General features: G+C 36.2%; 1 protein-coding gene and 1 non-coding gene across 2 annotated transcripts in view; one reads left to right on the forward strand and one right to left on the reverse strand.

Moving 5' to 3' along the window:
* Positions 1-13,949, reverse strand: part of CRY1 (cryptochrome 1) — a 51,580-nt gene extending 37,631 nt beyond the window's left edge. Inside the window, exon 1 of the mRNA XM_089459916.1 lies at positions 13,500-13,949. Coding sequence (XP_089316042.1) covers positions 13,500-13,809 — 310 coding nt within the window. The 5' untranslated portion in view covers positions 13,810-13,949. The remainder of the gene's footprint in view (positions 1-13,499) is intronic.
* Positions 6,545-6,663, forward strand: LOC149253435 (5S ribosomal RNA). The gene has a single exon (XR_016267490.1). It is a non-coding gene; the product is annotated as a 5S ribosomal RNA (ribosomal RNA).
* Positions 13,950-14,476: the final 527 nt, after the last annotated feature.

Genomic DNA, 14,476 nt, shown 5'->3' on the forward strand with positions numbered 1-14,476 from the left:
CTCTCTTCTCACCTTCTTTTCCTCATCCCTTTAAGGATAAGGAGGCCTCTCTAGGGCTTGATGCGAAATCCATTAGAGGATTGTGTTTTGAATTCCATCTGGATAGAACTCTTCCTTAGTGTCCCCTCTAGTGATCCTCAAGTTTTGGTGGATTTCTTACAGTGGAATATCCGGAAATTTGATGCCCTAGCCATCACACCAAGAGGGAACTCTAGAAAATAATCCTTCAACTTGGGGATTCTTTGAAGGCATGTGCTATAGTACTTGCTGAAGTAGATCATTAACTATCTTTTCTCTTGTCTACCTTGACCTTGGATAAAATCATATCTCGTTAAGTATCTCAGCCCTACGTCTCATGTAGCCTTTTCTTTTCTTTTCTTTGTTGGCTTTTTGTTGTTTGTCTTTTGTTGGCTTTTCTTTGCTCTTTCTCCTTTGTTTCTTTAACCAATTGTAATGGCAAATATAAAGCACCATGCACTAAGCCAATCATTGTCTCACTGGCTTTTTATCCTATTAATTGGATATTACTTTAGTCTTCTCCAATAGACAAGATGTAAAAGCAGTGAGCCAATGATTGGCTTAGTGCATGGTGCTTTATATTAGCCAATTCTAATAGACTATTCTTCACTGATTTCAACAGCAACAGCATGGAATCATCTCAACCAGAGAATTCCTTGGGCTCTCAGTCATAAGAAACATTCACAATCAAATCCATGTTGCAGGTATGCTGATCTTCAAACATCATGCATTCACAATCAAATTTATGGTGCAGATCTGTTGGTTTTCAAATAGATATCTCAACAACAACAAAAAACAATGCCTATACTAGCTTGTAGTGTTGACAGTGTCACCGTCTCTAATTGGATAATATCCCCATTAAGGCAACAACGGAAGAGCAACAGTTTTGAGATGAGTATAGCCATCAACAAAAAGTGGGAAAAACCTTGACAAAACAGGTATTTTCCAAAAAAAATGCCATAAACATGGTAATATTTTGAGGAAGTATTAGTCAAATATTAGTTTCTAAAGATTATAGTAATTCTGTTTTTTGAAATGTGTAATATGAAACAATTATCCAATGTATAAGAACAGATATATAGCAGATATATCTGTTTGAAGATAGCAAATGTAATAGTTCTTTTTGACTCAAATATTTATAGCAGATATATCTGTTTGAAGATAACAAATGTGATAGTTCTCTTTGACTCAAATATGAATAAATATGAATAACCAGGAACAGCATTTTTTTCTACGTGTAAAAACAAAACAAAAACAAAAACAATTTTTTTTTGTTTACCATAAAATGCCGATTTCGTCATATGTCTCAGTTCTCTTTACTACCATGTAATCTTGTTCTACATGTCCCCCACACCCCCCCCCCCCCCAAAAAAAGGGCATTGCCTACTTAAATACCAATCATTTAAACGATACTGCAAGTCTTCCTAATGGGGTTTGGTTTTCCATGTGCCAATGGTTCTCAAGTCCAGTCATAATTTTTGAAGCTGTCGAGATTGCATAATCACTTCCCAGAGCCAATGGAATTTTAGGGAGTTTATATTTTCGCATTGTCATGTAATCCATATATCCCTTGTCTCACATGCATAGGGCAATGCAAGGTGTCTAGAAGTTGAAGTGGAGCACCCAGAAAAAAAAAACAAGCCCAACATGGAGAGGCAGGGAAAGGAAGCGAAGCGAAAGTACACGTCGTGGGAGGGATACCCGCTGATTCTTCTTTTATAGAGAACGTGTTGCCTTTTGAGAAATCGTACAAGTCCATACCCTAAGGAGTAGTGCAATATTTTTGGGGTCCAATCTCTATGCTAAGCAATCAACTTGTTTACTGCTCGTTTTGTTATATATATTTTCGTTTTTCCTTGACAGCATAAACCTTCCTGAACCACAGTTGTTCAATCTCTTTTCTCTGAGATTTGTCAGTTGTTTGGCATGAAGAACGAATGGTAGTCGCAGCAATAACAACCTTCTTGCACTTACGGCGACTTCCTTACTGGAGGAAACTGTTCAACTTCTTGGACTTGTTTTAAGCCTAGAGTTGGACTCAATGTACTGGTATTATTTCCAGAAAATGAACTTGCAAAGCTTCAGCATCCATGCTTTCGCTCTGATACTTATGGATGCACATAGCTTTCAGGTCTTCAACAAGAGTTAAAAATTGCATGACTAAACACACATTATCAAACGAATAAATGAAATGACTGTCCATAAAACAAAGAAACAAAACATACTAGCCTTTCTTGCTTGTCCTATTGTCCAAGTTGCTAACCTCTCTGGCTCTTGTTTTCTTTTTTTTTGGCTTTTTGTTGTTCGTCTTTTGTTGGTTTTTCTTTGCTCTCTCTTTTGTCTCTTTAACCAATTGTAATGGCAAATATTAAGCACCCATGCACTAAGCCAATCATTGGCTCACTGACTTTTTATCCTATTAATTGGATATTACTTTAGTCTGCTCCAATAGACGAAGTGTAAAAGCAGTAATCCATGCTTTCACTCTGATACTTATGGATGCACATAGCTTTCAGTTCTTCAACAAGAGTTAAAAATTGCATGACTAAACACATATTATTAAACGAATAAATGAAATGACTGTCAATAAAACAAAGAAATAAAACAAACTAGCCTTTCTTGCTTGTCCTACTGTCCAAGGTGCTAACCTCTCTTGCTCTTGACTTCTTTTCTTTGTTGGTTTTTTGTTGTTTGTCTTTTGTTGGCTTTTCTTTGCTCTTTCTCTTTTGTTTCTTTAACCGATTGTAATGGCAAATATAAAGCACCATGCATTAAGCCAATCATTGACTCACTGGCCTTTTATCCTATTAATTGGATATTACTTTAGTCTTCTCCAATAGACAAGATGTAAAAGCAGTGAGCCAATGATTGGCTTAGTGCAGGGTGCTTAGTATTAGCCAATTCTAATAGACTATTCGTCACTGATTTCAACAGCAACAGGATGGAATCATCTCAACCAGAGAATTCCTTGGGCTCTCAGTCATAAGAAACATTCACAATCAAATCCATGTTGCAGGTATGCTGATCTTCAAACATCATGCATTCACAATCAAATCTCTGGCGCAGATCTGTCGGTTTTCAAATAGATATCTCAACAACAACAACAAAACAATGCCTATACTAGCTTGTAGTGTTGACGGTGTCACCATCTCTAATTGGATAATATCCCCATTAAGGCAACAATGAAAGAGCAACAGTTTTGAGATGAGTATAGCCATCAACAAAAAGTGGGAAAAACCTGACAAAATAAGTATTTTCCAAAAAAATTGCCATAAACATGGTAATATTTTGAGGAAGTATTAGTCAAATATTAGTTTATAAAGATTATAGTAATTATGTTTTTTGAAATGTGTAATATGAAAGAAATATCCAATGTATAAGAACAGATATATAGCAGATATATCTGTTTGAAGATAACAAATGTAATAGTTCTTTTTGACTCAAATATTTATAGCAGATATATCTGTTTGAAGATAACAAATGTGATAGTTCTCTTTGCCTCAAATATGAATAACCAGGAACAGCATTTTTTTCTACGTGAAAAAAAACAATTATTTATTTTTTCACCATAAAATGCCGATTTCATCATATGTCTCAGTTCTCTTTACTACCATGTAATTTTGTTCTACATGTCCCCCACCCCCAAAATAAAAGCGCATTGCATACTTAAATACCAATCATTTAAACAATACTGCAAGTCTTCCTAATGGGGTTTCGTTTTCCATGTGCCAATGGTTCTCAAGTCCAGTCATAATTTTTGAAGCTGTCGAGATTGCATAATCACTTCCCAGAGCCTATGGAATTTTAGGGAGTTTATATTTTCGCATTGTCATGTAATCCATATATCCCTTGTCTCACATGCATAGGGCGATGCAAGGTGTCTAGAAGTTGAAGTGGATAAACAAGCCCAACATGGAGAGGCAGGGAAGGGAAGCGAAGCGAAAGTACACATCGTGGGAGGGATACCTGCTGATTCTTCTTTTATAAAGAACGTGTTGCCTTTTGAGAAATCGCACAAGTCCATACCCTAAGGAGTAGTGCAATTGGGGTCCAATCTCTTTGCTAAGAAATCAACTTGTTTAACGCAGTGTGGAAAAAGTCCCGATAAAATCGGGATTTATTCCCCAAAACGCGATTTTTTCAAGAAAAGGATTAAATCGGCCGATTTTTTGCCGACTTTTTAAGAAACGAAAAAATCGGGATTAAATCGGGACTTTTTCCAAAAAATCGTGGTAGTTTCTTTAATGATTTTTTTTTCTTTGAAAAAATCGGGATTTTATTGAAAAAATCGGGATTTTATTGAAAAAGTCGGGATTTTATTGAAAAAGTCCGGATTTTTTTTAAAATGAATATTTTTGTATTTTTTTAATTTTGCCGACTTTTTGCCGACTTTTTCGAAAAACTCCCGACTTTGCCGAGTTTTTCAACTTTTGGACCCTTGCCGAATTAATCCCGACTTCGACTTTTTCCACATTGTAACGCTCGTTTTGTTATATATATATTCGTTTTTCCTTGACAGCATAAACCTTCCTGAACCACAGTTGTTCAATTTCTTTTCTCTGAGATTTGTTAGTCGTTTGGCATGAAGAACAAATGGTAGTCGCAGCAATAAGAACCTTGTTGTACTTACGGTGGCTTCCTTACTGGAGGAAACTGTTCAACTTCTTGGACTTGCTTTAAGCCTAGAGTTGAACTCAATGTACTGGTATTATTTCCAGAATATGAACTTGCAAAGCTTCAGCATCCATGCTTTCGCTCTGATACTTATGGATGCGCATAGCTTTCAGGTCTTCAACAAGAGTTAAAAATTGCATGACTAAACACATATTATCAAACGAATAAATGAAATGACTGTCCATAAAACAAAGAAACAAAACAAACTAGCCTTTCTTGCTTGTCCTATTGTCCAAGTTGCTAACCTCTCTGCCTCTTGTTTTCTTCTTTTTTTTGGCCTTTTGTTGTTCGTCTTTTGTTGGTTTTTCTTTGCTCTCTCTTTTGTCTCTTCGACCAATTGTAATGGCAAATATTAAGCACCATGCAATAAGCCAATCATTGGCTCACTGGCTTTTTATCCTATCAATTGGATATTACTTTAGTCTTCTCCAATAGACAAAGTGTAAAAGCAGTGATCCATGCTTTCGCTCTGATACTTATGGATGCACATAGCTTTCAGGTCTTCAACAAGAGTTAAAAATTGCATGACTAAACACATATTATTAAACGAATAAATGAAATGACTGACCATAAAACAAAGAAACAAAACAAACTAGCCTTTCTTGCTTGTCCTATTGTCCAAGGTGCTAACCTCTCTTGCTCTTGTCTTCTTTTCTTTGTTGGCTTTTTGTTGTTTGTCTTTTGTTGGCTTTTCTTTGCTCTTTCTCTTTTGTTTCTTTAACCAATTGTAATGGCAAATATAAAGCACCATGCACTAAGCCAATCATTGGCTCACTGGCTTTTTATCCTATTAATTGGATATTACTTTAGTCTCCAATAGACAAGATGTAAAAGCAGTGAGCCAATCGTTGGCTTAGTGCATGGTGCTTAATATTAGCCAATTCTAATAGACTATTCTTTACTGATTTCAACAGCAACAGCATGGAATCATCTCAACAGGAGAATTCCTTGGGCTCTCAGTCATAAGAAACATTCACAATCAAATCCATGTTGCAGGTATGCTGATCTTCAAACAGCATGCATTCACAATCAAATCTATGGTGCAGATCTGTCGGTTTTCAAATAGATATCTCAACAACAACAACAAAATAATGCCTATACTAGCTTGTAGTGTTGACGGTGTCACCGTCTCTAATTGGACAATATCCCCATTAAGGCAACAATGAAAGAGCAACAGTTTTGAGATGAGTATAGCCATCAACAAAAAGTGGGCAAAACCTTGACAAAATAAGTATTCTCCAAAAATTTTGCCATAAACATGGTAATATTGATATTTGGGATCTCGAATGCATTTCATTCCTATGAAATTATTAGCTTTTTAATGCCGGCCCCCCAGCCCCATCTAGTGTACATGCTCTATTGTTTGAAAAGACATTTCTGACTTGCAAGTTAAACGTGAATAGCAAGACATCAATTAATTACGTCCTACGGTTGATTAATTTTTAAAATTGTGCACTTTCAAAATAACTTTTAGTTTAACAAATACTTTAAAAATTCGAAGGCAAATGGGTCCATCACAATTCCTGAACTGAACAAAACTTAAATTCATGAAATAATTTTAAGTCTAACTAATACTTGAAAACATAAAATGCAAACATGTCCATCACAATTCTTCAACTGGTCAAAGATTAAAATTCATAAAATTAGAAAAAATTATTAATAATCATTTTAAAATGAAATTTACACTTTTCATAAAATATTAAAAAAATAAAATTAAAATGTAAAGTAATAGATAGTCAAGACAGTTCCCTACTTTAACAAAGACCAGTAAAAATTGTTTCTAAAATTAATTGCTCAAGTGCCCTATTAACAGAACTACAATTTAAAACCGTCCATGGTTAGTTTTAATGATGGGTGCGATCATACCAGCGTTAATGCACCGGATCCCATCAGAACTGCGCAGTTAAGCGCGCTTGGGCTAGAGTAGTACTGGGATGGGTGACCTCCCGGGAAGTCCTAGTGTTGCACCCTCCCCCCTTTTATATCAATCAGATAAGATCGGGAGTCTGATTTTAGTAAGAGATTAAATAATAAAAACGATGTAGAAAAAATTAATTCTAACTATAGTTAGAATAATTCTAAATGAAAAAAAATGACTTGGATCGGAGAGATGGCTAGGGTTTCCGGATGCCTGAACACCGCCGCCACGCTGCAGGAAAAGGATGGAGGTGTGCTAGCAGATAGCCCCCTCAGGAAAGCGGATAGAGGGATGCCAAAATCGAATACAAAGAACAGGATTTGGCATTACGGAGGGCCGAATAACAAAACTCTCGTGGCCAATCGGTCCCTTGTGGCAGGTCGGCCTTCATACAGGTCACGAACGCAGACTCAGGGTTTATCTCATAGTGTGCCATCAGAACCCTTAAATTTTGGACATGGCGTGGATAATACAGCCTGTTACCCACCAGATCTGCAATCCCACTCTGATTCAGTTACGATTAAAGATAAGGGAGGTATGTACAGGTCGGGAACGGCCATACAAATAAAGGCTGAACAGAATGATGCGCTATCACCTCCCAAACGGCCAGATCCAACAAAGCAAGGGTTCAACAAGATCGATCCACTTCGCATGGACGCTGATCTGGTACAGCGAGGGCTCCACAAGACCAATCTACCCAGCACGGAAGCAGATCTGATTCAGATTTTTATCAAAGTGATTGAGGGCAAACACTTTTGCATGCGGCTCAGTAAGGCAATGAGCATCCATGCGTTAAAAAAGGAAATCCAGGATCGCCTTGGAACCCCTGCACGCTTTCAAAATCTCATCTACTCAGGGTACAGTATGCAGGACAACAAAACCCTCCAGCACTATGGCATAGCCAAAGATTCAACCATTATCCTAACTCTCCGACTGCGTGGAGGAAGCACTGGAACCAGCTCTAAAAATATAGGTTCCTTTCGGGATGCAATAAAAGGGAAGGAAAAAATGAAAAATAAAGCAGATCTGCCAACAGAGTTACCAGGACCCTACATTGTTGAACAAAAGTCAGAATCACCATCTCTACAAATATCTATGCCAGAGGTAACTAGTTTACACACCGATTTATCTAAGAATGCAGTTATTTGTAGATTTAACGGTTTCTGGCCAAAATCAGATGCCTTGCACCAATGGATCTTTTCAACATGGACATCTAACTGTGAAATTTACCTATGCCCCAAAGGGTTTTTCATAGTTAGATTTAACACAGAACAAGACAGAGACAGCATTATCAATCAGGGGCCTTGGTTTTGGGGCAGTGCTGGCCTCTTTACCACCCCCTGGTCGACGCCAATACAATGATAGTCTCAACAATGCCTGTTTGGGTAAGGCTACATGGGCTCCCACTACATTTTTGGCATCACAAAGTATTAATGGCCATTGGGAATTCCCTTGGGAAATTCCTAAAAATGGATGAAGACAGAGCTATCAGGGGAATATTTACATTTGCCAGAATATGTGTAGAAGTGGACTTGAGTCAGGGACTACCTGACCACATCACACTGAACTTCAATAATACCCAATGGATATAGCAGCTTGACTATGAGAACACAGCGTTTCGGTGCAGAAGCTGCATGCCAACAGGGCACCTTCAATATGACTGCCCATTTGCTCGAAAGGACCTCAGGAGAACCAAGAAACAACAAAAAAAGCCCAAAGGCTGGCAGCACACCGACCCAGTGGAAGAAGAAGACATCAATGTGGAACATACAGAGAACCAGACAGAACCAGACCCCCAAATGAGACAGAAACAATCTCAGGAAGTTAATTCCCCAGCTACTCATTTGGGGCCGCACATTCCAGATCTGCATCAAGAGTTACAAATGGAAGTAAGTGGCATCAAACGAACCCATGGCTCAGAAGGCTCGGAATCTGACAAAGAACTTCAATTGATCACAATGGAAAACCAGCTAGCTAATATTACACCCACACCTGACTCTGGAGGATGGCGGCGGGTGGAGAAGAAGAAAGGAAGGAAAGTTTAGGCTTGCTGGAACTCTTTTTTTCTGTTATTCTATTTTTTGTTGCTTCCTGTCATTACAGGAACAGTCATCTGCTATTTTGTGTTATTTCTCTGTTTGCTGCCTGACATTACAGGGACAGCCATCTGCATATGCCTATGGCATCTACAAAATGTAATTTTATTAATATGAATAAAATTACGACTTTTTTCTTACGGGAAAAAAAAAACAGAACTACAATTTAAAAATGAGTATATTAAGTGAAGATTGAAGAATTTAAATCTCCAAGTTCACATCAAGAAGTATATCAAGATTTAATAGTGAGAACATCACACTTGAAGATTTAATTATATTAATGTTGATTTCACAAACCAATTATTGAAAAGTTATTATATAAGAAAAATATATATATTAAGTAAAAATTAATTGTCAATTGGTGATTATGTGTCTCAAAAAATAAATTTTATGTAAAAAATATATGATTGTTAATTGGCAATTATGTGTCCAAATCCCACTTGATAACAAAAAGTTGTCTGCAATAAATAATATAAAATTGTGGATCCTTGATTATGTGTCCAAATCCCACTTCTAAATGTATTTAATGTGCAAAAACATCAACATCAGTTTAAGTTGGTCATATCAGGAGGCATTGGGTGCTTTCACCTTGATTTGGAGAAGAAATAGTTGACACTTTTCCCTAATAAAAGAAGATAGCATTGCAGGTCTTTGCTATGAAGTCGTGTGTAGAAATTCTCTCATCAAAAGATATAGAAGATGTACTAGATGTGGTTTTTCAAAATGATCAAAATTCACTCAAAGAGATAAGATCTTAAGAGAAAATATGAGAAACTTTTTATTAAATAAAGATATGAAAATTACTGGTATATAAAGGCATGGTCAAGCCTTACTAAAAGAAGTTAAAAAATTATTGAAAAAGAATAATCTAAGTTTCAACAAAGAAACATCCTCTGACTTCGTTAAATAAACGATATTTTCAAAAGTTAAGCTACAAATGGTAAATAACATAACCCTCATACTGGGCCCAAGTGAAAAAAAACTAAGTGTCACTACCCATTAAAATTTATCTATCTATGAAGAAGTTAAGCTGTCATCAGTGGGCATGGCAACATCTACAGATCGGCTACAGTGAATGGATCAGATGCCACTGATGAAATTGTATCTCAACCCAAAGTTATTGACAAGTTAGTGAAAAGTGAAGTACGTTTTTCCAAACCCATTATCTCAAAAGGAAGCTCAACTAATAGATCGTATCATCCACCTAATCATAGAGGTCATTGCATGGAACAACCAACTTACCAACATCACTCAAAACAAAACTTAATTCACGTTCCTAAATATTGGAACTCCAATTTGACTTAATTTCAAGGATCTACAAAGAATCACAATCACAATCAAAAGAGTCATTAATCAAATATTTAAGCATACATTTCCTAAGAGAATCAATTAAAAATGGATTGACCCTTTTACAATGTGACAATATTGTTCATAACTTTAGTCTTACCATTTTGTTTCTCGAACCATGAGAACAATAATAACTTCTCAAGCAAAAGAGGTACCAATTGAAGTGAAGATGTACTTTGCTCTTAACATGCCTTGAGGACAAAGCATCCCTCGAGGGGAGGACATATTATGTACATAAAACTACATTACATAATAATAATACAATATATGATATTAATAACAATAAATCTAAGGTCGTGTATATGACTAGTATATTTATACAAAACATCACATACCATTGTAATCATCTCGTTCAATATTAATAATTATTTTATCCTTGTTAATTTTTTTTACCTTATCCTCTTTATTTTGGATATTCAAATGTTGAACCAGTTCGGCTCATAACATGCACAGCAGAATATGCTTGTCTTTTGGGTTTTTTTGGTCAAAAAAATTCTCAGTACCCTTGCTGTTCCTGTGATAGAAATCTGTGTTCTATAATATATTTATTACTTCCATGAAGTAAGATAAGCAGAATTTCAAAAAAATGTATCTGATGAGCAATATTCCAGCACCACTGATGAGCAATATTCCAGCACCAAAAGAATTATGGAGAGCAACTTTGAAAACCTGAAAATTTACAGTGAGCAATGTTCTGCTCCAAATATGTGAAGGATGTGGCAGACATCAATTGGAACTTAAAATTTCTGGTACTGAAAATGAAACATGATGATTATCATATAAATCCTGAAATTTGTATCGGGTACAAGGTTCAGACCTGAAAATGGTAGAGAGGGTAGCACCTAAAACCTGAAGTTTCTATTGTGGACAACGTTCTGACTGTAAAAATTCCACTGACAATGAAGGGCATCATCAAAAAACTCAAATTTCTGAAATACAGGGTATCACCTAAAACCTGAAGTTCCTATTGTGCGCAATGTTCTGACACTTAAAATTTCATTAACAATGAGGGATATCATGAAAAACTGAAATTTTATGAAGTACACAACGTGCAACACTGTAAATGGTGTGATGAGGATGACACAAAACTGAAATCCCAAGGGTAAAGGAAGGCTCCAGCACAAAATATCATATGATAGGCTTCCAGACAACCTGAAATTTATACTTTGTGCAGTACCAAGATTAAAAATGTTTTGGTGGCTATTACTCAGACTTGAGATTGCTTTGATGGTAATGGGTACCATTCACAACTTTAAACAGCTACAGCGTAAGGGTTATCTTTATTGGTAGATGCTTTTGTGTGAAAGCTCACAGAGATCTAGGGATCAAATCCCACTGAACTTGGGGTTACCAGCCAGTATTTTTCATATTTGTTACTACCGTCCTCCATCAAGAAAACCCGGGATTAGAGGGTGAACCCGTGGGGAGCTAGCAAGGCACCAGCAACTTAACTGGGAAAGCGTAATATGTGGACAACTGACAGACTTTATTTCTCTGCGGTTTGAAAACCAAAAAAAGAAAAGAAAAGAATGAAAAAGTTAAAACTTATACAATGGGCAATCCAACACTGAACATTTTTCCCATTAAAGAACAGGACTTACTAGTTAGATTCAACAAGGGCGACAACAATGACTCATAAAGTCGCTGGATATGGAGGTTGGAAACTCTATTTCAATGCTTATAAAAGTAAATACCAGATAAAGCAGAGGGAGGTGCAGTGATAAGGGATCATGAAGGCATGGAAAGATTAGTCTACTGTGAAGGTTCAGTCTATTTGGGCCTCTAACAATAATGCCGATTTTGATCTATTGATTAGGTGCATTCATTTGGCAAGATTCCAGGCCTTAAGAACATTTGAAAAGAAAGAAAAATCTAAGATCATTATAGGAATGGATAATAAAAGTTCATCACCTATATATTCGAAAGTAGAATCAAGATATTGAAAAGTAAATGAAATAATGGGGAAATTTGATATCATCTCGCTTTATGATATCAACAGAAAGTAAACAGATGACGAATAAGGTAGTAAGGTAGGTGCTGTAATCATGTCTAAAAGTGAGGAAGTAACGTCATTATTCCTAATAATGACCTAGATGAATCTCAGTTTATGGAATTTTGAACAGGTTAAACATAAGGATTGCATTCTTTTCACTGGGGCAAAACTGTGGAAGAGATTACTAGGATTAAGATTACTTGTGAGAAAGGAAAGGGATTACAGGAGCCCAAGTGCAAAAGAATTAATAAAGCAACCAAGGACAATCAGTCCAAGGACGACGAAATGAATTCAGATGGAACACCATTTGTTGGAGAAAATTGCAAAGAGAGGGTAGGAGAGGATAACAAAAGCCCTGACGATGGACTCTCTACAATGGAGAAGAACACGTCATACTTGCTAAAGAAATAAGTGGGGAGGTTGGTAAGCTCTTGGTGAGAATGGCAAAAAAGTTCAACGACTTCAAATTACAAGTATTGAGAATAGGGACATTTGCTAATTCTCAATTTGTGGTGGGTGACAGCAGGAGCTATCACAATTAAAGGGCAGGGATGAACTTCAGACGCTGTTGCAGGATATGCAACTGCTAGAAGAAAAAATGGACCCTTATCAGCCAAAATACGCCACGAATGACTTCTCTGTTCAGTGGGTTTCTAGATTATGGCAAGCTCCAACTTATACAAATAAGAGAGAATATTGAGATAATATGGCATCACTGTTGCAGCCAAACACCTAAGTTGTAAGTGTTACAGGAACCAGTCACAATGTCTCTGAAGTTTGATTAGGATCTATGAAAAATGGTTTCCTAACATCTATTTAAGAAAAATGTTTGAGGTTTATGGAGTGAGAATATAGAGCAAGTCCGGCTCTCCCATTTGGGTTAGATATGTATGTGAAAAGTATTAAAGGGCCAAGGATAGATTTGGTTAAACCTGTGAACACCCCACAATTTTGGATATATTGAAAGTGGGGGAATTTAAGGAAATATTTCTCCTTCCAAAAGAAAAACAGAGAAAAAAATTTGTGTTACCCGTAAGCTGAAATTTCAATCATGGGCAACGCTCCAATTATTAAATATTATAATAAGTATCGCTCAAACCATGAAATATTTCCATGATGAACAATTTTTCAACACTGAAATCGATGATGGGTGTCAGTCCAATCCCAAAATTCTCATAACGGACATTGTTCAATCATTGAAAATGATATGCTTGTGATTCAAAACCCGTCATAGGCATTGCCAACACACTACATTAATGATGGGTAGCATTCAAAACCTGAAAGTTCTCATTGGAATCACCCAAAATCTTAAAATTCTTTGATGGGCATCACTTTAAAGCTGAAATTCCTATGATGACCAATATTTCAACACTGAATTTTCCAATATGGGCATCACACAGTCAGAACCTAACACCTATATGATAAACACTGAAATGCTTCCACAATGGCTTACCATAGAGATGATTGTAGAGTAGCTGAGTGGCTCCAGTTTCTTGAATAACTTGGAGAATAGCAGATATACTGTTTGTAGATCTCTTAGTAATCAAACGGGCACCGAGGTTCCTCAATGAAGAATCCAGATGAGCAAGGCTCTGCTTGAGCCACCACCTCGAAACTCTACCAGGATAATAGTTGCCTTCTTCCTCTGGAGACCAAATATACAGTACAATCACTGCCCCTGCTCTCACTCCAGCTGCAAGGGCTGGATTGTCCTCCACCCTCAGATCCCTTCTAAACCATACTATACTACAATTTGTAGACATATTTTCTTCTGGACCTCGCCTACAATTGGGGACTCTTAATGATCATCACGCTTTGTTCAATTAACCTTTTTAGGAGGGTTCTTCTGGGTGGATGTGTTGGTGCAAAAGGTCACAGGCACAAGTGGGCTCTCGTCATATTGCAGTCAATGGTTGTTTGTGGATAGAGGTGCGTATTATCCACAATAAATGCATTTCTTCTTTTATAAAAATACAAATATTTCGTAGTATTTTCATTTCTAGCCATAGATTTGTCCGTCGTATTCATCCGCGAGACATTTTTTGACAGCGCCTCAATCGGGAAAAGACAACGTAGACAAAATTCCTAAATAGTGCGCATTATTAATCCTGGTCGTTGAGCCATACACGTAGTTGTTATGAACAATTTTATGAATTTTATATTGTGTTTTAGATTCATTTAATTACTATATTAATAATAGTATTACTGGAAATTTAAAAGTTTGTTTTATATTAGAGAATATAATAATGTAGAATAATATGTAAATAGAAATGATGAAAAAAGTTGTAAAAAAATATTTAAAATATTAAATATATTTTATTTCATTATTATAGTTGGTTGAAAATTGTAAGTAATTAAATTCTATATTTAAAGTGAAATAGTTTAAAAGAAAAATGAAATTTTAATTTTTTATAATTATTTTAAATTATT

This window comes from Pinus tabuliformis, chromosome 7, assembly GCF_031772625.1.
Source record: "Pinus tabuliformis cultivar Carrire ecotype Pingquan chromosome 7, CPIR1, whole genome shotgun sequence".
NCBI lineage: Eukaryota > Viridiplantae > Streptophyta > Pinopsida > Pinales > Pinaceae > Pinus > Pinus tabuliformis.